Source organism: Micrasema longulum, unplaced genomic scaffold (genome assembly GCF_059751315.1).
Source record: "Micrasema longulum isolate JH-2025_06_02 unplaced genomic scaffold, ASM5975131v1 h1tg000185l, whole genome shotgun sequence".
Taxonomy (NCBI): Eukaryota; Metazoa; Arthropoda; class Insecta; order Trichoptera; family Brachycentridae; genus Micrasema; species Micrasema longulum.
Genome location: NW_028277390.1, coordinates 199,398 through 227,059, shown reverse-complemented (window position 1 = coordinate 227,059; position 27,662 = coordinate 199,398). Strand labels below are relative to the sequence as shown.

General features: G+C 36.0%; 1 protein-coding gene across 20 annotated transcripts in view; it reads left to right on the top strand.

Annotated features, from left to right (window-relative positions):
• Positions 1–27,662, top strand: part of LOC148283854 (protein lin-10-like) — a 147,051-nt gene that overhangs the window by 84,909 nt on the left and 34,480 nt on the right. For 13 of the 20 annotated variants that reach the window (XM_088243084.1, XM_088243083.1, XM_088243076.1 and 10 more), the window contains one exon: positions 20,665–20,862. The exons of the other annotated variants lie outside the window; for them this stretch is intronic. In XM_088243084.1, coding sequence (XP_088099210.1) covers positions 20,714–20,862 — 149 coding nt within the window. In that variant the 5' untranslated portion in view covers positions 20,665–20,713. The remainder of the gene's footprint in view (positions 1–20,664; positions 20,863–27,662) is intronic. 20 annotated transcript variants of the gene reach the window in all.

Below are 27,662 nucleotides of genomic sequence, written 5' to 3'. Positions count from 1 at the left end.
ATCCACGTATTATTTTACGGAAATCCTTTGTGTGCTGAATACAATTTTGACCCCGTATTTTAATACACACAATACATTTGTATCTAAATCCTCACTCCGTTTTTCCGAACCGATATTGCTAAGCCTATTTGGTTTTGGTCTAAAATTTTACATAGAATATTTATATTTTAGGTTTTTAAAATATAAGTATTTTGTTCAATCTGAAGTTGTGTTATCCAATTTGTTTCCAACATTCACGGATATTGTTTATTTGATAACTATAACTTATTTATGTTACAACTGGGCGTCCAATAGCTCAACTCAAAATTAGCCTTTTACACTTCTGGCTACCGTACTCGTCACATAGTTAACTGTTTATTCCATGTACCGTCCATTCGTACAAACTATGCCCAGAACTCTCCACTTGTGCGCTTCGCTAGAGAGTATAATTCAAACGTTCATTCTATTGACCCCTTCGATTGTAACAAAAAGACTTTCAAAATGCAAAATACTTAATGCTAATATTTAAGTCTTTGTCGATATTTCACACTGTTTACGTTCGTTTTTCGCACTTTACTTACTCTCTTTAACAATTTTTCTTACAATGTCTTTATTTTACCATTTTATAATGTCTACTAGCTTATTCCCATATACACACACCCTTACTCTCACTTTTACACCCTCTCTCACCTCTCTCTCACACACACGCAAATTCTTATTCTATATCTACTTGTTTATACGTGTTAATGTATTTTTGTTAATATCTGTTATTAGTTTTATTTTATGTTTTTTTTTCGTTTGTACATGTATATTCGCTGTATTACTGTTAATATCCCAAATAAATAAATTAAAAAATCGATAATAATTAACTAAATTTTCTTGTCCCGCTGGACAAAAAAAACGAATCTACCTGCTACCGCAACCCTTGATTTTACTGGGCCTTTTTTCTTATATATTTTTTATAAGATTCTTTTTTTATTCAAATATAATTGGAATTAAAACAATGCGAGTATGATTCCACTGTTGAATATAAAATCTAACAAAGTACCTATAAATAGAAAAATAAATTGAAATCGCGTGTCTTACTCGTATAAACTCCTAAATTATTATTGTGTTATTTTTGTTTATGTACATGAAAATATAATATATATGTCCTTTATGAACATATTAATTTCTCCAAAACGAAAGCCATTTTCAGGAGAGGTGTACAAGTTTGGATTTTCTAAGGGAAGAGACCATTGCAGGAGACTGCTGCGAGACATTGCATTAATTTATATACTATTAAACGTATTGTCAAGACGTTCATTAAAATGTATATTCATATAATAATTTTAATTTTTAGTATTCTTTAATAATGTGCGCGCTTCCACGTTTCATTATGTTGTATCCCAACTCAACACAGGGCTCTCGGTCTCATAGAGTTAGGGGTGCGTTATTATTGTTTTTTTAACTTGTATTTAAATTAATAAATAAATATAAAAAAATGAAATTAATAAAACATATATAATTATATTGACAACAGATTTGCAATAATTCAATTTATATGTATATTTTTAGTTTCTTAGTATTGTTCATGATCTTGGGGCCGGACGTGGTATTATTATATTGAAAAATTGTAACCCCGCTGACGTGTACAGTGGATTTGCAGATTTCTTATCATAATTTCCAATACACGAAGGTGCTGGATATGAGACAACTGTACCTAAAAAAAGCACTTACACACTTCAGTTCAAACAATAAGGAGAGGTCTCGGCAAAATGTCCGTACGAATTTTCCCAGAGTATGAATTATGTCATACCCAAAACCCGTACGACTTTTGCTTAGAGGCATCTCTCATTTATCGCACCGACAGTATTCAATATTTTGGAAGAACGAATTAAGCTCTCAAGGACAAAAATTATTTTCAAGAAAGGAGTTAAGGCCTGGATTTTCCTTAGTGGGAGGGATTTGAGTAGGAAACTCCTTGATGATTTTCCGAATGCTTGCGTTTACTGTTTACCATATTGATGTGCCATATATATGTATTTTAAAAATATTTTTTATAATTATTTTTTATGTTTCTAATCCTATATTTGTGGTGATATACTCATGTGTCTGTGTCATATAATTGCTCGTCCCATCTCAACACAGGACTTTTAGTCTCATGGAGTTGGGACTTATTGTCTGAAATAATGTACAATAAACTTATGTATGTAGATGAATAAATAATGTAAACTCGCCCTATTTTTACTAAGTATATCTTGTGCTCACCTCCGTTTATCTTCTGTATAAGTAATACTCGCCTTAAATATTCTCACGACTTTAGCGCCATAAATAAGGCTCAAATCCATTTACTAAACATTTTGTATCGGTGCTTTTAGTATGAATATGTATCCAATACACATCCCTATTTATATTACTCACATTTAAGTAAGAATATCATCATCGTCATTCCCTTTCAGCACCTTATGGTGCGTTGGTACACCAATCGCAGCGTATCTTGATCATTTTTGTTACATGAAGGCAAGGTGATCAGTCTTACGCCTCAGATACCAGTCCAGGGAAACATTCTAGTGTAAAAACACCCTTTTAAATAAATATTTCATATCAACCATGTCGGGAATCGAACCAAACATATGCAAGGTTGCTTATTAAAATGCATGTCGTGGTGGTTTTATATTTTTGTGCAACAACTATGTTGAAGGTGTATAGTGGGTTTTGCGTGTTGGTTTGACTGGTGTCCTGACGAAAAAACGGCTACATCCCGAAACCGGTACACGTAAAAAAAGTCAGTAAATGGTTATATACAAGTATTTAATAACATTTAGTAATATGTTTGGCCTCAAAGTTAATGCCTTAAATATGAATATTACATTTGTTTATCTCATTTATATGCATGATAATAATTAGATGATTTACTGTTACCGATTTACTTAATACTCAGTCAGACGAGACAGTTTGTTTTTAATATAATAACACGACGTGCTTCATTATCCGTATGTTTTTAATATAATAACATGACGTGCTTCATTATCCGCATGTTTTTAATATAATAACATGACGTGCTTCATTATCCGCATGTTTTTAATATAATAACACGACGTGCTTCATTATCCGCATGTTTTTAATATAATAACATGACGTGCTTCATTATCCGCATGTTTTTAATATAATAACATGACGTGCTTCATTATCCGCATGTTTTTAATATAATAACACGACGTGCTTCATTATCCGCATGTTTTTAATAAAATAACATGACGTGCTTCATTATCCGCATGTTTTTAATATAATAACACGACGTGCTTCATTATCCGCATGTTTTTAATATAATAACATGACGTGCTTCATTATCCGCATGTTTTTAATATAATAACATGACGTGCTTCATTATCCGCATGTTTTTCGGATAAACTTACGAAAATAACTTTGTATCTCAACCCCTTTATCACCATCTGGCTGTTACAAAAAATACATTCAAATTTTCATTTCGTTATGCCGTGCGCACCATTTGGTCAGTCCGAACTCCGAACGTACCGAGAACAGGAAAATTCCTTTTCCACATATCGAGATTTTTACACTTTTTCATAATATTGGTGCGTATGTACCCGTGTAAAAAGGTAATTCCTAAAGGGGTGTGAGGCTTTTATAATTGTGTTATATATCTCGATACGATGAATTCTCGTAGCTATTGGTTCCCTTTTCTCGCCTTATCCGCGAGACTGTCCCCGTCCGACTTCCGGTCCGCTACACCGGGCGGATGTGGGACACGGCACACGGCACACTGCCCGTACTACCGGTCGTCCGTATGTTCGGTCGGAAGTCGGAAGCTAGGGTTTCGCGGCGTTTATTATCTAAGATAATACGTTCATCTTAAATATGTGTCGCATGGCTTTATCTTGTTGCTGTCCAAAATACAATCCGTTTCAGTCTGAGAATTTTAATGAGACATTAGTCGATGTTCGATTATTTTTCTTACGTTAATCTATATTAATATTATGTTAATCTCAACGGTAAAACGTTGTCGTATTTCTCATCCCGCTTTCGTTTTATTTCTTGCGCTGTACTGAGAATTTTCGCAGTTTCATATTTTCTCGCGATTTTCACGCTGTCCGAGATTTAAAAAAAATCCTCATGTGACGTAATCTCGCCCCCTCATCGCGTCAGTGGCGTCCGCTGGAAGCGCATTAATTATGGCGCAATAAATCGGTGTTTAATTATGATTTCAACATACGAAGGCTATTAATCATTCGGGGATCAAGAATATGGCGCTGGGGAACTTTATGGGGCGTGCGGGTAAAGCGGCCGAACGTTAAATAGCAATATTCCTCGGCTGGAAGCCCCGGAATGTGCGTCCACTTACTGGGAATATATTATTTCCTGCATATTTGACTATTTAAACTTATACATGCATATTTTATTAATTCAAATGAGCATTTATCTAGCGTTTTTATAATAACTGCGTCGAGTCGAAGCTTCTTTGCATCGACGTTGAGGATACCTGGCACAGAAAGGACAAAACTCTCAAGTTCTACTATTTGTACATCTGCCATTCTTCCTTAAGATTGCTAAGCGTACAAGCGAACGTAGTGAGGTACTACGCGGTACATGGTGAGGTATAACAAGAAAATCAATGTGGAAAGTTATCGAGCGAAAGTTAAATTAGCTAACGAATGGAGTGCGCCCTTGAAATCGTTCATCACAAAGGAGTCTCGGGTACACATAATACACTTTGTATTGATTTTTACCGAGCGACGAATATTTATTTATTTACCGACTCCCTATCTCGAGAGGTAGAACGCTATTTTAAACCCGAAGGCGTCGTTTTGTGAATATGTCTCCATCTGTTGAACCGTTGCGACGATAAGGAGATCACGCGATGCGGTAATTAGGTTGTTTGGTCCTTTTCGCAGTCACTACGTTACTAGCTCGTGTTTTGGCTATCTTTAGTTTTCTGATATAATATCAGACGTGCGTGCGCAAGAAATGGGGCAATTTGCATATTAAATATTGTATCTTTTCCCCAAACTTGCTCACCCGTGGAATATTTTCACCGAGTGATTATTACGTCAGTTTAAATAACATTCCCACAAAAGCGATAAAAAAATATGTTCATATTGTTAGTATTAGGTTCCCGTTATGAGCCTATTTCATGTGACATTTAAATGAAATCGTCGAAAGTTATTCTAGAATATCAAATTATAGAAGTCTTTTGTAATATAATTGTACTAATTTAATAAGTTCCAGGACTACGTAATGTTCTAACCGAATGAAATTGCCGAACACGATTTGCGCGAACAATAAACTCGGATTAAAAGATACGTCGGTGTAATGTTTCTCACTGTAACATTTTGTAGCGCGGCGTAAGACGAAAATTATTTTTACATTCGAAAAGAGAATTCGTAAAACAGACGGTTCAGATCGAGTATAAAAATGCATTTATGTGCGAAGAGTGAGAAGAGTCGAGAAGATTCGAGAAGATTCGAGAAGATTACAAAACCTTAGCCGACTCGTCTCGTCTGTTGTTTTCTAGAGTTATAGGGAGTACATCCAATCGGTCGTCTTAGTATTTTGAATGATTTGTATATTCGACTTTATTAAATTCGAGATGATGCAGATGTATAAGGTGCTACGATTTTGCACCGGTAAGTGAAAAGAACGCGCTAAATAAATTGGATGCATCGGGAAAATTCGATTGGACTATTTATTTCGGGGCCGAAGCCACGGTAGGATCATTCCGCACAAACTGATTTCCTAGCCTACGATCGGCGTGCGTGTGAGGGGGGGGTAGAGGGGGTCAGGTTGGAACGGGATAATGGAGGAACACGCGATAACCAAAAGTGATCACAATCATAAAAATGGGAGTATCCACTGGGGATTCGTACCTTAAGAGTATTTCTCGGTAGTCACGAAGTTATTTGTACTTGATAAATATATGTAGGATATTACATAGGTACGCACTCTAGTCTGTATCGCGGAAAGGTGAGCAGCCGGTCGGCATACCTTCCGATAATTAAATTTATTTCCTAGTTGGAGGGGGGAGGGGGGGTGCTGGGTCGGGTCGGGTCGGGTTGGGTTGACAGAAGTACCGTGCGGAGGAGGCACTCAGGTTGGCTTAGAGGCCTTAACAATATTTAGAACACTTAAGACAGCGAGGAGGTTAATCGAGACCACCTGATACCTTTAGATATATTCATTTAAGCTTCCTGTTTCCCGTAAATATAGCCCGTATATTTCGGTTAAGAATACCTTATGAGACACCTGTTCGATCGCCGAATAAATCCGTCCGGAGAGCCAGCGCCCCTTCCACGGGATGGGCCGAGTGGCAGGGGGTAGCTCGCTCCCCCTCCTCGCCCGCCCGTCCCCCGCACCCGAGGGGAGAGATTGATGCCCGCTCTCGCTACCCGTTCATTTCTTATTTTACGTGTCATTTATTTTGGACCAATATGAAAAGGAATATTACACATGTAAAAACTAACGAAAGGTCTTCCCGTCTTCTGTTGGAGTAATTTTAGTTAGAAATATCATTTTCTCTCCACAATTCGCTTCGTCACCAGGGCCGCGATTATGAATGGCTATCTTCATCGGTATATACTCAGGCGGTATAAACTAATATAGATATTTATGTACGAAAGTGCGTATATTTGTATGAAAATTATAAGTATCTTCGCCGGTAACCGGTAATTGAACATGTTAAGAAAAAAAAATTGTAAACATATTCTATTTTTCATACAGAAAACTTACTTTCGCTTTGTAGATAAAATTGAAGATAAATTTTAACTTCTCATCAGAATACGTCACCGGAGTGTTTATTTTTTACCGATGTTTAATCTAAAAGCAGTTAGGTATTATTATTCATATTGATACTTCACCAAAATTCAGATAATTGTTGCAAGCGTGAACCAAATACCTGCAAAGGCATTTAAGGAGATATTTTTTGTGGAATAAATATTACTATCTTCGTAACATTCATAGAAGGTGTTTTATTGTAATGTTGATTTTTGAAAATTTAAACATTTTATACATTTCTTCGTCACTGTACTGCGGTTACCAAGAACAGCGACGAAAGACTTGACATGATCAGATATATCAAAATCCTAATCTTGTCGTGTCAGTAGTAGTAATGTTTTATTTGAACGTTGCTTATTTGATTTCTGCATAAATAATCCAGGGGTGGTATTGTGAATCTTCTCTAGCCCCTAGAAAGTGGTTATTCGGGGATTTTTTTTTAATGGAACCACACTTTGCTTCATATGATGGCCACATTGATGAACGTCAAATTATGCATAAAACTGATGTAAAAAACGGAAAAAAACGAATTCGGATACTCAAAGTCGCCATGATGTTCTACATGAAAATCATCATGTTTGATTTCACTGTAGCCAGATATGAAGCAAAATGTAAACGCATGTAAGAAAAAAAATCCCAAACTAACCACTCTCTAGGGCAGCAAATCCCATTTTTTTTTTCGTTATGGAACCTTACTTGATCTACCTTTTTTGGCGAAACCCTAGAAGCGAACAATAAAAAAGTAAATTGGCAAAAAATATATATTTTAAAACCCATGGCACCTTATTGCTTGCGTGTTGTACCGCTCGACTTGAAAAAAATTACATTTTTAATTAAATATCTTTTACCTATTTAATGTGAATAGTGATTTTTTTTCACGTTTTTACTTATAATACCACCAAAATTAGGTTTAATGTTCGATTATTGAATACGGAGATTTGGAGCGGCATCCACGTAGTTCTGAAGTTATTTTTAGTGTAGAAGTAAGCTGAAAGGCCAGTTTCCCATCGGCAAGTCGATACAACCGGAAGCAGAACCATGATAGGCTTCTCCTAGATCTCGGAACCCCCGTGACCCTTCCGAGGAACACTTTTTAGGAACCGCTGCTCTAGGAGATGCAGAGAATATCACCCCGGGTATTTTAACATAATTTTACTAATCTAATTATTCATTTTATCTATTCTCTACTCTAGTATTAACATTCTGACAGATCGGTGACATTTCCATAATCAAGTGAGAGCTTGTTAAAAAGATAAAACAGAACTATCCATATGGATTATGCAACAGTCATATGGCCATGGGGCATCACTCGACAATTAGAGTTGTTGAAGCTGTAAGGTACAATCCTTATCCTTCCTCCATTGAGTTGTATTTTGTTTTTGGTTGGGGAATAGTGATTAATTAAAAATTTTCATTTAATAAATGTTTTGCTTTTTTGTTTGATTTTTTAATTCTGTTTAAAATCTCTTAAATAAACTAATTCGTTTAAAACACCCTCATACAACTCATTCCGAATGTGTGATAGAATTAGTAGGCTAGATTGACGCGCAAATCCGAAGCCGGGGGCTAGCCCTGCGGTGACCGCAGTCCAATTTCCTTTTGTTGGTCATCTCCCCCAGCCCCCCTCACGGGGTACGGCTGCCCGGCAGCCTGTAGCAGGCCTCACAACAGGCAGGTTGCGGTGTTACCCGATATAAACCCGGAATGAGATTGAATGTTTTCACTTTGGCGCCGTCCGCGGTAATTATCGCCTCTGTAGCCCAGCCGAAGCCAATGACGTAACACTGATTTGATCGTTATTTGATATTGGCATTCGTTACAATCAACAATTTTGAAATATCAATAAATATTATATGTTTTATGTTAACTTAGATATCAAATACTGAACAAACAAACCATCACGCCGTTCCCTCGTTGGGGTAGACAGAGAGGATAGAACGCCACATCACTCTATCTTTGCATACAGACCTCGCTTCCTCTACATTAATACATCTTCTCATGCACGCACGCCGATTATTCCTACTCTTGACATGTCCATCTCAAGTATTTGATGGACTTGATCGTGCCGTGTCTGTCTGTCTTTTGCTTGTTTCCTGCATCCATCAACATTAGCATATTAGATCCTTTTAGCCGTTCTTTCGCTGTCCATTCGCTCTACATGTTTAAACCAACGCAGCACCCCTTTCTTGATTCTGTTGATAATGCATGTCTCAGCTTTACACAGTTCACGGATTTCGACATTTGTGCACCTATCATACATCGTTTTACCACATATTCGTTAGAGGGATCGCATTTTGACAGCATTGAAACCTACTTTCATCATCATTTTTCCAATTCCATACTCCCATACATCAGAGTTGGCACTAGAACTCCATTGTGAATTGCAAGTTTAGCCTCCTGCGATAAACATTTGTTTGCTAAAGTAGATTTCAGTTCACCCTGTTCCAGGCACTCACCCCCCTTTCAATATCTCTCTCGGTCTTTCCATCCCTAATAAACATACTTCCCAGATACACAAATTCTTCTATCTGATTCAGAATATCTCCGTTCACACTGATCTCACATTTAGTTATATTTTCATCCCTTTCAAAAACCATCACTTTCAATTTATCAACATTCATAAGCAAATCGTTTTTCTTGCATACATCGTAGAATTTTGTTACCAAGAATTGCAGGTCTTCTTTGCTGCCAGCAAGAAGCACGGCATCACCAGCATACAGAAGACAGTTAACAGTTATACAACTCTTTTTTGCTCCCATTCTTAAATCTTTCAGTTCTTTCATACAGTTATCAATGTATATGTTGAACAACCGTGGTGACATTACACATCCCTGTTTGACTCCTTTAGGAATGTTAAACCACTATGTGAATGACCCATTCACCTTCACACAAACTGTGCTGTCCTTGTACAGTGACGCAATAGCCCTTGTCAGGTTACCGTTCACTCTATACTCCGGTAAAACCTTCCACAATTTCTCTCTGTCAACTCTATTAAATACCTTTTGCAGATCGACAAATGCGCAGAAAAGTTTCTGGTGTTAAGCCAGAAACTTTTGTCATATTTCGCAGAGCAAATATTTGATCCATACATCCTCTTTCATTCATAAATCCACTTTGTATATTGTTTGTATACAGATATTAAATGTAATTAGGGTTTATTTAATACATTTATATGCACTTATTGTGTCTAAGCGGGTGAAGAATTCAGTTCTGTGTGTGAAATAGAACCAGAACTGGACGAGTATTTTCGACTCGACGGCTGCTCTTGTGTAAAAACTCTGAATAAGGAACTCAATTAGAGATAAGTCCGCCTCTTTGTATTTGCGCGTTCGTCTACCATTCTTGACGACCTAGGTTTAATTCCTGGCCGGGTGGACGTGAAATATTGATTTTTAAGATTGATTAAACTGCAATATTTCATTGTTCCTGAGCTGGCATCTGAAGCGTGCGACTGATCACCTTACATGCACCACTGGGTGTGGAAAGGATGATGATGATTTATATGCAAGATGCTTAGTGTAGCGTTACGCTCCGGGTGCCATTCCAGGGAAACTGTTTCTATTACAATTTTTGTTTAACCTTGAAGAAATATTACCCTCAATGTTTAAAGAATTTATTTTATTACAGACAATTATAATTTGTTTATATTTTTCTTTTCATTATAATTCTGAACAATGAAGTGTATTTTTAATAATAGATCTTATAGTAAAAACACGATTGCGGGTGGCGAGATCCGCCCTCTCCGCGGGGTGAGAAGTTATCCGAACGATTCTTATTGAGCGAAGTGCATTAAAGTCCTCGTATGTGCGATTGTGAGTTCGGGACATTCCATTCTCCATTCACTTGAGCAAATATTTCCCGACAATATGCGACCGGCAATCGCTCCAGTGGAAGAAAGAAAACTCCGCCATTTCCCGCACCAACCGAACAACCCCGATATCGACACGTGCGTACCTACACATAATATATTAGGAGAATTTCGTGTCGCATATTCGAGTATATAATGTAGAATATTTATTACGAGTGTACGCTTTATAAATATATCAAATATTTAAACCGATCGACAGGTTTCTTAAATACGAGGTGTGTTCAGAAAATAACGGGAATTTTTAAATTTCGCGGGTTTGGATATATATACCAACATAATTTTGAAACCTGACAATCGGACTCTTCAAACCTGCAAAATTTAAAAAATCCTGTTATTTTCTGAACACACCTCGTAGACTTATGGATTAGTATATAAATAGTGATAAACAAAATATGTTCAAAATAACTAGATACCAAAAGATAATTATTTTCCCAGAGACGAGACTTTGCCTTGTCGGTAAGTTTCATCTATCGAAAAGTAAGCCAATTATTTATTTTTTGTGTAACTGTCTTTGCGGTAAGAACACATCAGCCGATCTGTCTTTGGATGTTTCATTGTAAAGCCTGAGCATTCTTGGTATTGGTGAAAAGCAGCCAGTGTTCTATAGTTTCCCACAGCAAATCGAGTATTAAATAGACCAAGAATCTTTTTCTAAGAGCAACTGTCACTTTAATGTATTACTCAATTACATCGTACTTAGTTCAGGTATTGTTATCGCCAGCTTCTTACTATTTTGTCAACCTTTTTTTCTTAGTTTTTGAATGCTGATTTTTCAAAGCACCCGATGATAAACTTTTAGTTGATCGTTCATTGGGACAAATTTTAAAACAATGTTTTTTTTTTTGACAATTGTAGTCTGCATTACTTTACGGGTTGTTTAACCCATTACATTAAATACAAGGTCACAAATTCACATTGTTGGCCTCGTGGTGTAATGGTCATCGCGTTCACCTACCGTGCAAGAGCTCATGAGTTTGATTCCCGACATGGTTGATATGAAATATTTATTAAAAAAAGGTGTTTGTACCCTAAAATGTTTCATAGTCCCTGGATTGGTACCTGAAGTGTAAGACTGGTCATCTTACCTTCAGTTAATGAAATGATCAAAATACGCTGCGATTGGTGTACCAATGCAAAGCTCTATACACCATTAGGTGGGAAAAGATGCGAATGATGATGGTTATGATGAAATACAAGGTAGAAGTTAATGAATAGAAAGCTGATAGGTGCTAAACTACCGATATGCACAGAAAAATAGGTACATATAATCCGCAGAAGCCGTATTCAGCAAGCGCTGCTCTGGGTGCGCTGCTCTGGGTGCGCAAAACAGTGCGTGAGATTTTGCTCTAGTTTAATTATTGTGAATGTTCAAACTGATCTCTGTAAAATAATATTGTTTTAACTTGTTTTTTTTTAAATATTGTCCGTACCTACACGATATCTGCACTTTGTCGTTTTTTTTAAAAATAAAATTGTTAATTATTAGTTAAGTCATTCATTTATCCTCGTTTCACTCATCACATCACATTTTAAAAAGCTTTGTTCTCGCTTATGTAAAAAAAACTCATTTCACATTTGTATGTAAGTACAAATAGGTTAATCAACAGAATAGCAAAAATGATGCATTAGAAATTTAGTTTGTACCTTAGACCTGGGTTTTTTATAGTAAATATAGACGTTTTTTTATTTCAATATCCTGTGATTTTTTTTATTTAAAAAAAATAATATTTAGTCTGTTTAAATTATGTCAAGTTATTTTTGAAAAATATTTTGTAAATTTTATTTTTTTAAAATTTGATTAGTTCTGTTTGAATTGTATTAGTATCATCCACACGCAACAAAAAATCCTGCCTAAATACAGGAAATTTCTAGCTAGTCCGGACCTAAAACAAAGAACATCTGTACATTGCAAAGCAGATAGGCTGGATTTCCTGCCTAGGGTGTTATTCAGATACTTTACAAAACAACAGACAGATAAGTCAACAGACGGAAGAGTTGAGGAAATATGGATGTTTAAACATAGGCAGAATGATGAATGTTACATAATGTGTAAAGTGGCCACTTAAACCAGCCAACGACGGGTCATAAGCCTTGTAGATGCCTAGACTTCCATATTCCCATCTCAAAAATGTTTTCCCTCTGTTGCAACCAATTTAGATCTAAATAAATAAAAAATAAATTCTAAATTTCAATGCTTTTAATGATTTTTTCATCAGTTTTTGGCCAAGCAGACATGACAGTGCCGTAGTAATAGAATGTAGGAACAAGACGCGGTAAATGCTCTAATTACCCTCAGAGACGTACCTATCTCCGCTCGATTAAAAAAAAAACGTTAATAATTACCTGAAACTAGCCATCGAGTCAAAAACACTCGTCTAAGGTTTCGGTTAAAATTGACACTCAGAATTGTATTATTCATCCGCCCGGTCACAGAAATACCTGCATAAAATTTAAAGGAATACGAGCGTCAATTAATTTGAAATGTTATATGGTAAATACGACTATGTTTTGCAGATGTAACCTTACAGATAATACAAATTTTCTGTCATTTGCTGATCACTGGCGATGTTTACATTAAATGGCTTCAGGTACAGCGGAGCAAGCCGATAGACAGTGCCGAGTACCCATTAAAACTCGTTCCACTCAGAATGTTCCGTGGAGATAAGCAGATCGTCGTTCTCTGCTCGCGGATCCAAAAATGCAGGCAATATTCACTTCCTTACTTTCAATGGTGCTCCTGATAATATAAATGCTGCAAGAAAATACAACCCATTTCAGGAATTTCAGTAGGTAGCGGGTACTAGTTAGTCGGACTTTATTCGGTACTAAAACGACTTGTTTACAACCTTTAGAATATAAATATGTTATTTTACAGCAGTTGTTATTAGTTATTTATTACGCGTTCGTAATAAAAAATAACTATCAATAATATTAGTTTCCCGCTATTAAAAAAAAATACCGTTTTGAGGTGTTAAATGGCATACCCCTATAGTATAAGCTGTTTATTAGATTTTCTTTTTGCCCCTTTGATATTTTTTACATATTCCACAACAAATTTTCACGTGGAAAATAACTATTGGGAACAACAAAGATGTTATTAGTATTGTAACGTCAGTCTCTACACACCTTCTCTCGCTAAATAGTTTAAATTAAAATGTCGAATAAAACATTCTACCACCCCTCGTATTTGTGAAACATTCAACAATAATTTCAATAGTCCTAGATATATTTAACACCGCATATTATAGTACAGAAGAGAACAACTAACAAGCTTGATTCAGAATAACTGAGAATATACGTTTTGTTTTTTTTTGCTCTTTTTTTCTCGCCATCAAATCAAATGCAATTTTCCACTCCTACTTTCCTTCATTCATCCTCTACCACTCCTCGCCTGTTATTTTATCTTCCCAATACCTCATTGTTTTGTCCCTATTTCTTTTATTCTAATTTATACTAATAACATTGTTTCAATTACTTGTCGTGTTATGTTTTGTATGCTTTAAACCGTCGCTTTATTTTATTACAATTAAGTAAATACATGTTATTGGATGGCAGGGCCTATTATATACATAATTTTATATAATAGTATAAACATTTAACCCGTTTCTATTCTAAACAAATAAAATTAAATGTAAAAATGAAAAGTGTTCAACCGTAATAAAATGTTACGAATTGAATGCCGATTTAATTAGTAAAATAATACAATCTGGTTCATGTATTCAAATGTTTTTTTTCTTTACGTATTTTTTGTTGCTATCTATGGATTTGAATTTATTTTAGGCATAACTTAATTAGATATATTTTAACGAAAATCAAAACGGCTCTATCAACCACAAACATTTTATTCATTATTAAACTTTGTCCGAATATTTTTATTTTTTTATTTTTTATTCATAAATTTCATAAAAAGTACACGTTTTTGTAAAATGTTAGACATATCTACTTTTACACATCTAGTAAATGTTATCACTGTAACTCTCCAAAAAAGAGACTAACTCTTGTGCTTATTTTTTTTTTTACATGGTTTCTGCTCACTGTATCAGATTAAATCAGTCAATTTTCATCGTCCAGCCGTTGTCATCTATAGAATAACCTATATTTGATGATTTCTGCATCATGTTAAAATGTGCGACCCTTTACGCTGTGTTTTGGCTATACACGCCTCTACGATTCGTTTTCTTTCGAGTCACAAAGTATCAGCAGTATATTTATATTCTCTTGTGATTCCTCGCATTGTGCAGCATGAAAGACAGCCATAAATTATTGGTGTGGAAGGAGTGGATTCGCTACCTTCACACTTCACACCCGAGTCGATATTGTCGACAAGTTTCGCTGTAGCCACTTTTATTCTCTGTCGTCTATCGCTTCCTCCCTGGGCGGGTATCTCGCGGATTCGGAAAACAAAGAAAAGTTATCGATACGCTTTTTTTGACATATCATAACCATTTGGATATAATTTTTAAAATGTCGCTATAAATTATTTAAATAAGGTCGCGTGAATATTTTTGTCTACTCAATAAACGCAGCGTGTCACGTGACGACGGCACATTTTAAAACTGAAGTTCTTCAGTACGTTAAGTTATCGATCGCGATTATTCGAGACATGCTGCTATATATCAGTGTCAGCGGGGAAATAGTGTGGGATCCGCCCCGTGCGCTGTATTAATCTTCCCGCGGGAGGTGAAGTTAATTGCCTATTCCTGTTTACACGTGTTCAGCCAGACTCGTATTAAGGTGCCGCCAAATCCTTCCACTCCCGGATACTTACCACCGTATCATCATCCTCGCTATCCAGCGCCAGCGCTTTGCCGTTCGTTTCGTCGTCCATCTGTCAGATACCGGCGAAGTCAAATTAATAACGCGGTCACTATGTTAGCGGGAGTCGTGTATCTTCCGGCTTCCGGCGCGTTGGCGCGTGGTGCGGCGCCTCGCGGATTAGGTCACATCTCGTGTGTCCGACGGTCCAACCACCCGACTGACGACTGTCTGACTTACGGATGGATTTATTATTTGACTTCTACCCCTAAAATACGCTGTGTAGAGGAATTATATTAGTTCGCCCATTATTTTTATTGTTGCCTCACTCTTATCTCAAAAATTTAGAACGAACAGATCTTAAAAGAAAATGTTGAAGAAACTTTTAAGAAAAAAATAATTAAATGGCTTATGTGTAAAACAAGGCTTTATACTAATTATTATTTTATATTAACAGTCATCTATTTAATTTTTTGTATATAAATTTTGTGAAAAAATACATATGCTTTTAGTTCTTAGTAATGTTTATATTACTTTTTAAATTTATATAATTTCTCTAACGTTTTTCTTTGTAAAGGAAAATTAAGAAACCTGCTGACAAGCCGGTTTCGCGGTTTAGTGTGTTTCATTATTTTTCCTTTTATATTTTTTTATGTTCATGTTTACCTTCTTAAATAAAATAAAATAAAGATCTCTTACATTATTTTACCGGAGGAGATAACCGCACGATTCGATAATCTAACAGTTTAACCGCTGTCCAAACGAACGCTCATAGAATACGTATGGAAGTGTTCATAATGTGAAGAGGAGGTGAAACTTTAATTGGCATCCGTAATACCTTCAGTCGCCTGCGCGGGCTGTGGATTACGCCTATTCTAGTGTTAAATTGCTTCCCATCTACATTTCTATTATTTCCTATTTCGAAGAGCGTCCTGGGAATATTTCCATTTAATTACTTTCATCCCGTCTCTGACGTACTGTGCCCCCCTCCCGGCCCGTCTCCGCCCCCGGCGTGACTCCTCGATCCAGCCAGCGCCAGCGCCTCGATGTTGTGACAGTTTCCAGTTTATAATTATTCTATTAGTACTCCCCGACGGACGCACACTGAGGGAACACGATGCGCGTCGTTAACGCAGTTTTAAATATTCTTCAAACCAATTAACAGTTCAATACGCAAACTGGCGACTGATACCCGAAACCTTCAGGGTAATGTCTCCCGGCGTCTTCCCAATTTCACGTAATATGTTTACTTTTCAACGTACAATGACTGGCTAATTATACGAGTAGTAATATCACAAAGAATGGGACATCATATGACAAAATGACATAGTTCTCAAACTGCCATTGTCCGCATTTTATGAACTTTTGAGTAACGGTATTTACGGCAGGGCTAGGTAGGCAAGAGCTGTGATAAAGCGTTCGGTGGGGGTTGCGGAGTAATAATCCCTTTAAATACTACTACTACTACTACCATCACGCCATTTGCCCGTAGCGTAGGGGTAGGAAGAGATAATGGACCGCCACACACGTCTATCCTGGCATATATTTCTAGCATCTTCCACATTCATACATCTTGTCATACATGCCCTTCGGTTCTGTCTGCTTTTGAAATGACCAGACTAAAGATTTTGGTTTATCTGATTATGCCACGTCTTCCTTGGTCGTCCTCGTCTCACGTTACCGTCCATTTTCGCCGTATGTACTTGTTTTACCATTCTTCCGTCGTCCATGCGTTCTAGATGATCTAACCATCTCAGAGGTCCCTTTCTTAATCTTATCAGTTATACTTGACTCAGATTCATTTATTTCATTTATTTATTTATTTCATTTATTTATTTTTAGTTACATTGAGAACATTACAGAGTATCCAATTAATTCTCGACACATAACAAAATATACATATCAGATTTGCTATTTTTTTTGTAGTGGCAGCTTTCTTACGCCTAGATACTCTTATATGTTAATAGGGCAAAATCTAGTGACATTATTTTTTGCATCTAGCCACTCGTTTCGGAAACGGACAGTTATGTCAGAATTTAATTCGACTTCAAAATTGACTTATTTCTCTCATATTTTAAATAGGCTTTTAAGAAAAAAAGTGCCAACCTCAAAACGATAAAAAATTTAAGTAAATCGTCATTAAAGAAAAAATTGCTCAGTGGAACAAAATTTTTGACACTTTTAATGGGTAGATAAACGTATCGAGGGGTTTTAGACCCGTCGATACAAACTAATATACTTACTTCAAAACTTGATGGTGGGGGGAATCGGTTGCTTATCTTAGTGATCGGTCAGAAGAATTTTATCTTCAACTATGACGTCATACTGAAGCAATGTCATTTTAGTGCGTAGATATGTGTACCGCGACGTACGTTTCCCCTTGTTTCATACCCAAAACTTGAAGGCGGGGGGTCGGTAGTGTATCTTTGTAATCGCTAGAGAAATTTCTCTTCAACTATACCGTCAAGGTGAAGGTATGACGAATTTATCTTCCCATCATAATCAAGGCCCTGGGACGGCAGCTACTGGCGACTGGTCTGGCTCCGGTCGCCGTCTCCATTGAATGGAGAATATCTCCCTTATTCGGTGAGCGTTCCCTCTATTGTACAAACAGCCATTCGGGGATTAAAGCCACGCGGCCGAGGATTAAGCGGACCGTCTGGTTTTCCATACCGACAAAGGAATCAACACACATGCGACACACGATAATATATGGAATATAAATCTCGGGAGGTTTTCATGTTTATGGTTTCCATTGTAAGACCACGACAGATTTGTAGGCATACGTATTTGGTGGCTACTTGTTTCGTGTACTTTTTACATTAAACCCTTTTCTTGGCAATGCGTCCTATAGGATGCGTATGATCTATTTTTTTCTCATGAACTTAAACACGAGTAAAATAGCGTTCAGTTACAACTGCTTTACCATATTTTTAATTCTTAACTGCATTGTCACCACTCGTAATAAACTTCGATTAAAACAACAAAATAATTGTTTGGCATTCAGTAGCTCAATCACAAATAACTATCGACGTTCTTAAAAACATGCGATGCATTTGAGCGATCACAATGAACAATAATGAACAAGCTTAAGTTATCGCAGTCATAAGTCAACCCTAGTGTCGGTTTATTTTTTGTTTTTCTCCTAGATAAATACAGTTCATTGGAAAAAAATTGGCGTTTAGTATAAAAAATAATTCAATATATTGCATTTGCAAAATAGTAAGGAAAAGTGAACATACAGAAAATCGTGAAAAGATACATAAAAGTGAAAATTAGATTACAACTAATATGGCGACTGCTTTTCTTGACATTTGGATTACCAACCGCCGGCTAAATGCAACAAATAGCGTGATAAATAATAAATAAATAAATGAAAATAGCAGTTTTGGAATATTTTCCATATTTACACCGATGAAATTCAAATATGTGATTGCGCAGCGGGATTATACGTCGCGAAGCGTAAATTTTTTGACATTTAATATTAGGTGTTCACGGATGTTCCATTGTGATCGCGAATACGAGAAACAACCATAGTGAGAAATTCTTATCACGTCGCTTATTAGCACGAGCAGAACTATCTCAACAGGATCTGCGAGATTGTGGATGGATCCAAATGAGGGTATCTAAGGAGGTGAACACCTACCATGTTCCCCATGGATCGCCCTCAAGAGACTACGGGTGGGTGTTACACGATGTAAAACAAATCTCCAAAGGTGGGGGTACCTCTCTGGTGATGATATATTGTGTGACCCGGGACGACAGCCACCTACTGACATGCCCGCTCATGGGAAATGGCTGCACTCCTGGGACCTAATTGTGGCAAACGACAAGGCGATATCTGTCGCCGCATATTGGAGTGGCCGGATATAATCCAACCGGACACGCTAAGAAGAAGAAGCACGTCGATAGTTATTTGTGATTGAGCTACTGAAGTCTTTTCAGTAAATAAAATAATAATTAAATTAACTAGTAGGTACACACTGTTGCAAATTTCATATTCGTAATATTTTTTAAAGCAAAACGTAATTCTTAAATCCGTTTGTGGTTCAGTGATATGTTGTTAGTGGTTGAAATGTAAAATGTTTACTAAATAAAAAATGCAAATATTGATAAGTGATCCAATCGTAAATTCTCCCCGTAAATAATGTTGTGTCGCGGAGTTACGAGTGAGTGATGACAGCCGGGGGACGTCTGTCGTGTATATAATGCAGACGTGACTAATTCCCGTCTAAATTTCTCAATATCGCATTTCCCTGACCACGTGTCGGCAGTCGGCAGCCATAGCTAACCACCGCGATGTGTAAAGTTGAGAAAGTTCCCCCGTCCTCGGATGCCCACCGAAAGTTTTCTGAAACTTGAAGAGATCGTTTTTCCGTTAATATAATTTGCGATGAAGATTTTCCGATGCGGGTCGCTCGTCGCCCCCTCCGTTTCGGTCCTGTTCCCTCTCCCCATCGAACCTCGAAATGTTTCCGCCATTTACTTAGACTACGTTATAATATAAGTATGGCAATCAATTTGTTTATTTTGGATTGTCAATCGAGACTTAATTAGTATTTTAAAATTATTTGTAACATTGGTAACTTACGCGGGTCAAATTATGACATTCGACGAAATTCTATTCGCTAGGTACCTACTCGTATATCAATTCTATAAAAAATTGTGTCCCAACTAATGTCGAGTTAATTAACGAAATGTTAACATTCGTGCAATTTATAATCGGCGAGTGGAAGCAGAATAATACAAGTATGGATTTCATAAAGTCAATATTTACAAAACCGAATTAATTGTGCTTCGTATTATGATCGTTTTCTGCTAAATTCACTATTCTCGATTGTTGCGTATACACTTTTGAATATCGGATTTCGATTATGAATGAGCTGTTGTTGCATTATTAATACTCGGTGGATTTTTCAATACAGTTAGAGGAGCTTTAAAGGTTGACGACAGTTGGCCAGTTGAATTTCAAAATCCTTTATTATGAATGTTCTTCTATCGATAAAATATCGAACAATTTGTTTAACAGTCAAGTCACCGAGAAAGGTATAATAAATTTTATCATTATTCACACTGACTTATAAAATGGTGATAACCCATTGGCTTTTTGACTATGGAGGATTTCGAAATTCAGCTCGCTCAGTTTGAATTTAAAAGGGACGGATATTTGACTTTGAAACCATAATTTGGAGGAAGTCACGTAGGTCTAGTGTAGGTATGAGTATCCCTTACACGGTTAGCCGTCAGACGTCAGCCGTCGGCCGTCAGCCACTGAGGCCGGTGTGTGTCCGCAGATGCGGCGCTGAGCAGCGCTGAGCGGCGCTGAGCGGCGCCGGCGGCGGCATGGCCAGCAGCCCGGCGGCGGCCCCGCCCGCGGAGCACATCACGCGCCTGTTCCCCAAGTGCCGGCCGCGCTCCGACCACAACCTCAACACGCTCCGCTCGCTGGACGCCAACACCAACACAGACACCACCGACACCACCCCCGATAGGTTTGTCTCCAGAACATTCTTGCTCTTTTCGCTTCTCGCTTCTGGTCTTCACAGCCTACTTCATCAGCATACAACTTGAGGCGACCAACTTGCCCGCTCATTTACCCCGGCTTACTTATTCTGGCTCAAATACATTTAAACTTTGAACGAATTGTTTCTTCCGAATTTATTTCGCTTTTCTGTAATTAGGTATTTTGTATTATTTGTTTGATACACACTTCTTTCATTTACTGTCACGCTTGTTTAACGATTGTTTACGCATATTTTTTTATGAATCATCTTCAATTCAAATATGTGTAGTCCTTTAATCAGTTTTTCTATTAGTTGTTTGGTAGGTAGGTATGTATTTTATTTATTTATTTATTCAAAGAAAAAAATAGCCATTATAACAACAACAAAAAAACACTGTTTACAAATAAACCAAAATTATGGGCTAATTATAGTTTTCTGTATATAACTAAATACGATGCCAAAAAAGAAGAGAAAAGACGTACCTACCCGTGAAAACCCACTCCGTATCATTCCACTTGTATATTATTACAATGTATTTGCTACTGTTTTTCTTCACTGATATTTTTTTTTATTGTTTGTCATTTTCTGTCTTGTTTATTCTAAATGTCTGTAGTATCAGATTTATTATGTAAATAAAAGACGAGTGATACTTTAATTCACAAATTTGGAATATCCAGTGACCGGTTTCATCGCTTTCGCGACATCTTCGAGACTGGTATCTTTATTAAGGAGTTCATTGTATTTATACAAAACAGAGGTAAGGATAGAGAATTCAAAATTATATGAAAGTAAATGAAATAAAGTTATTTTTATCTTAAGGATCATTATCAAAAAAAAAAATAGGTTAACTAATGAGTTGATATAATGCTATTTTAATGAATTTAAGTATTTTATTTTTATATTCTTTGGATATTCTATATTACTTAAATATTTGGATATTTATTTATTTATTCACACTCTTTATCAAAATACAATTCCATGTTCACTTTGCCCAGCTAACAAGGGTACATACCCCGTTCCGCGGCATTTACATTTTAATATATTATAATAGTTAACAAATTAATATAAAGCACAGACAAACAAGATATAAACTTATTCGTATACACATTTTGATACGTATAACTACAGACATACACATATATACACACACACACACATATATATATATATATATATATATATATACACATATATACACATGTACATACACACACACGTACATACACCCATGCGCATACACATACATACATTCATTAAAACATAGACAATTTATTTATGCGAAACTTCATGGTTGTCATCTATAAATATATATTTTTTTAAATTATTCCTTATTTTTTATATTGTTATGGATATTCCAAATTTGTGGATTAAAGTATCACTCGTTTTTTATTCATATAATGAATTACAATGAACTTCCATCAAGAATTTTCACTTACAAATTTAAATGTTTCAAATCAGATTTTGATAATTTATTGCATATTATTTTCATTTTGAAAAAAAAATTTGAATATTTGCCTATATGAATATTTTTCCTTCCACTACCCTAAAATACACAACCTTTCATTTGAAAATAATAAATTCTACACCTTGTAGAATTTCGAGAAGTTTTGCCGTTTACTCGGAAAATACTGTTCCAGACGGCAAACGGTCCCTCGAAAGTTTTAAATAATATTTTTTTAACTCTTCATTCGTAGGGTGAGGCGGAGTTCCCCTTCACTCTGCTGTCTGCCCTTGGGACAATAAATTCGATCAAATTGGTTGGCCAGTACGCTGGCGCGCGTATTGGAAACGGAATCGCTATGCTGGCCACACGTTGGGGAGTCGTTCAGTATCTGTCGAATTACGTGCGCCTTCTCCAGTAGTTTTTAACATACCGAAAGCTGGGCCAATGTGTGGACGCGTTCAGCCAGCGCCATTTGATCTGTGTCGAAAAACCCACAACACACGGATTGCGCTCCAGCGTATGTACCAGCGCGTGTGGCAACTCTGCCAGCCATAAATACCCCCTCTACACGTTTGCCAATACGTATTTGCCAACGTATAGGCCGACATATTGGCCAGCTCACATAGGGGCATTTCGCCAAACTAGTCAGACAAAACGATTTTTTTCCATTTTATCAGTAAATTGATTACACCGTTGACTCAACCATTAAGATTAAGATTAATCAACAATAAAAATTAAGATTTGAATTTCAAATTTTTATTTGAGTTAAAACTAAACTGGCTCATAATTTATTTTTAATCCATCTCATTCGTCGGGGTTGTGACCGATTGACATTGCATACCGCATGTCGAGGATATTCACTTATTTCATTAAAATTAAAATACAGTCCACTCCATAATATCGTAGAAGCCCTAGGGCCTCGCCCCTCGCAATTTCTCGCCCTGCGTCGGCGTAGGAATTCGTTTTCCCATCAGATATATTAGGAATAAATCTTAGTGAATAAGTACACACGTACAGCATTTTTTATTGCATTGTATACTGTATAAGATTATTTTTTTTAATACAGCAAATGTAATTCTATCTATTTTGTGTAATTCTATAACTGAAGAAGTATTCATGTATGATATATGCATGTGAAATTGTATCGACGAATAACTTCAAATCGTAGGTTTTCTAGTATGTATCTTTGTTGAATTACCTTATAAAATAAAAGTATCTTCCGATTGCAATCGTCCCCCTGGACCATCTCCCTCGTAAACAATATTCCCGGAAAGATATATTATATTTATGAGCGCCGTCGCGCGTCGTGCTGAATCTCCTTAATGTTCTCGATGCGCGGACTAAAGATCGTGGTGCAAAATTAACGCACCTATTTAATTAGCAGTTAACATAAAATACACGGGTTTTCACGTTTCTTAAGGAAGGTGGTTTGATTAATGGATGTAATTATTGTATTTCTTAATTGTCCCGAGTACGGTAAGAATTCGCAAAGAATGTTACCCACCCGCGGCGAGTGGCGCCGCCCGCGCCCACTCGCCCACTGCGGGAATTTCGACTCTCCTCTCTGTTTCCCCGATAAGTTTCCCGATAGCTTTGTTCCGGGCAAATAATTTACTAGCATTATTTACCTGCTCTTTGATTTATTTATCCCTTTTTCCATTGGCTTTTTATTTTTTTAAAATTAATTAAAAACCCTTACGGATTACATTAATTTAACAATAAAATTCTACTGTTAATGATAATATTTTTAACATCTTTTGCAAAGGTTGACTGAGTCTGTTGTTTAGTTTTGTCTGTTAGTTTATTGTATAATTTCAATCCCAGGGTACGTATTCTGACGGGAAGTTAAAATTTATCTTCAATTTTATTTACAAAGTAAAATTGAGTTTTCTGTATGAAAAACATAATATGTTTACATTTTTTTTTTCTAATCATGTTTAATTACCGGTTACCGACGAAGATACTTTGAATTTTCATACAAATATAGCTGTTCATAATCCCGTCGCTGGTTTATAAGTCTCGACTGTCCTTGTCTCGTTTTAGAAAGTTGTACTCGTGTATGATATTGTTATGATATTTTCGTATTGTGTCCATGTTTACTACATGTTTTTTAAAGTTCTAGTTCTTCGTCTACAATTACATCAGTGGCTAATTTATAAATACATTTTAAGGATTCTAGTTTAAAGAGTTCAGTTACATTTGATTGCTTAGTTTGTTTAAAAAGTTATTTAGTTGCTGTTAGATAGGGGAGGTCATATACTAACTTTAATATTTTATTTTGCTGTCTTTGTAGTCTGTTTATATCATTTTGTTTTCAGTTCCCCATAGTAGTTGCATAAAACATATTTAAGTTTTTACATAGGCTTCATACATTAGATTTTTTTCCGTTTTTGGAACAAAGTTTTTGATTTAAAAAAAAAAAGACTCGATAATGTCGTCACTTTGCTAATTAAATTGTTGATATGAATTGTCCATGTCAATTGTCTGTCTATTGTTAGTCCTAAGTGTTTAACATGTTCAATTTCAGTTAGTCTTTTATCATTTCTTTTCCTAATCATCATTTTTATGTATTTTTTTCTAGATTCAAAATGGATAATATTACTTTTTTTTTTCATTAAATGTAAGTAAGTTTGTTTGTCCATTTAGTCGACATATTAAGGTCTTCGTTCATGTAATTGTTTATTTACAGTGTATAAATAGTGGACCCAAAATAGATCCTTGTGGTACTCCAAAATTTACTGTATGTATTTGACTTTGGTTAAAGGCAATAAAATGTACATCCGAAAATAGTCGATCTGTCGATTTATAAAATTTTAATAATATTTACGCAATTTTATGGTGTTTCCTTTCATCTCTTTACTTAAAAATTATTTCTAAAAAAGTACGATACGAAATCCTCGCTCACAAGTGCTACCAGTGCCAAGTGATGCTATGTTTACAGAATGCCGCAATAACACGCCCGCACGCAACTATAAGTTTATAAAGTGAACTCCTGGTTTTACTGTATGGAAACGCGGTGTGCTCGTATTTGAGGTACCTAGTGAATTTACTAATTACTATCCATGTCACATATTATTTATAGAAGGGAGGTTGGATTACAAATTACAATATGCTTTACAACGGCTATATCCCAATTACAACTGTCGTAGTTCGTGCGCTAAATATACCGAGAATAATCCATCCAGTTACAGGAAAATTCGAATACTCTACAGCAGGGGTAGCCAACTTAATTTGACTGTCCGAAGTCTATGCGATCTACCGATCATATACTCTAGGCACGCCGTCGTCATATTCCTATTCCTATTCACACCTGGGCTGGTATTCCAAACTAAATTATAGCGCGGTATAGCGCGTTTTTACGTACTAAATATGCATTATAGCGCGCTACAATTTCGTTTGGAATACCAGCCCTGATGGTGCATAGAGCGCTGCAATGGAACACCGAGTAAAGTTTCGTGAAGGTAACTGATCAGTCTTACGCCTCAGTGCCAATCGATGGACTATGGAATACTGCAGTGTAAAACCACATTTACAACAGAAAATTCACATTGACCATGCTAGGAATCGAACGCCAGACCTCAATTATGGTAATCGAACGCGATAACCACTGCACTATGTGGTGTCCTTTTGATTCTTTATGCACCAATTTTACCTGAAAGAAGCCATCGAGTTGAAAACACTGGTCCTGAGTTCCGGTTCTATTTCGCACTCGGAACAGTATTTATTCGCTAGGACAATAAATTAATCAGAATTCTTTCATAAACTTCAACATGTATATTGAATAAAAAAAAATTTTGTTACGCGTGTAATACAACTAAATAAATAGTAGTTAGACCTGAAATGTCTTTGTCTTTTTAAAACCATATTTTTTTTTCTTGTGGCGATTGGAAGACCTAATAATAGCTACGATCGACACCGGTTGGCCACCGCCGCTTTACAGTACCCATATTAACAGTACAGGGCCCCGATTACAATGGGAAGTTAACAGAGTTATCTTCGACTGTCTATAAAGAAAAATTAACATTTGTGTACGGAAATGAGTATATTTGCATGAACATTTAAAGTACGAGTATCTTCGTCGGTAACCTATAATTTAACATGTTTAGAAGAAAAAAATGTAGGCATTTTCTGCTTTTCGTACAGAAAACTTACTTTTACTTTGTAGATACATGCTAACTTCCCACTGTAATCGGGGCTCTGGTTCGTATGGCGAATCAATCTTAGGTAATAAAATATCGAGAATGTACGCTATGATGTAGAATACTTACGTTATTATAACAAAATAAGATCACTAAAACTCGAGTGTCAACAGATTTCGAAAAAAACGTTTGAATTTGATTGAAATCAATGTTCGAATATTCGCAGATAGTCAAGTTCTCCGAAAAAGGCATTTTTCAAGTTCTAATAAATGAATAAATTCGCCGAAGTTCATGCGCGGCGCGGCGCGGCGCTCCCCAAAGTGGTAAAAGCTTTACGGTTTCATACAGAATATAAAGCAGAATGAAATAATAATATGGAAATTATTGACGTTTTACTCTCTCGCTTTGAGACTGACGAATCAGTCTCATAACTTATTTCTGCGGTACAAACTTTGTAGGTATTGAAGTTTACCATTTCCAAGGGAAAGGTCTGTTACTGATAACAATGCGTATGTTGACGCGAGCCGATAGTATGCGAGTAGAGTATGTATAGACAATGTTTATAAACAGTATTATGACTTGCATTTTAAACTCTGTGTACGCGTTTAAGAGTTGATATTTCGGACGAAAATGGATTTATACCATTTAAGCTTTAAATTAATATTTATATTAGAGGTTCGCGTTACATAAAAATCCGGCTAAAAATTATTTGTAGACGCGTGCGATTTCTTTGTTTTATTTTAAAAAAATCTTTTTACGGAAAATATATCTCACATATTTTTTCAGCCCGTTTCGAGAAAATCTTGTTAAAATTTATTTTTTTTGCATTTCAAAGTGTTTAAAATATTGATTGATTTGGTGTTTATTTTGTAGAACTCCATATTTAAACTTATAATTTATAATTTAAATTAAATTTAAATATTTAAACTTATAATTTAAACTTATAAGCTTATATTTGTAAAAATAAAATAAAGTGTTCAGTAGACTCAAATCAGTGTTTGATTTCTAATTATAAGTGTTTAAAATAGTTTATGCACCAAGTAAGAGTAAATGCCTGCAAAGCACAAATATTAAAAAGACAACTTTAACATGTTACAACATAAATGGAGAACGTTTTTGAGAAGAGAATATAAAAAGCTTATGACCTATCATTAATAATAAATAATATTAATAAAAAATCTTTATGAACCATAATATATGAACCA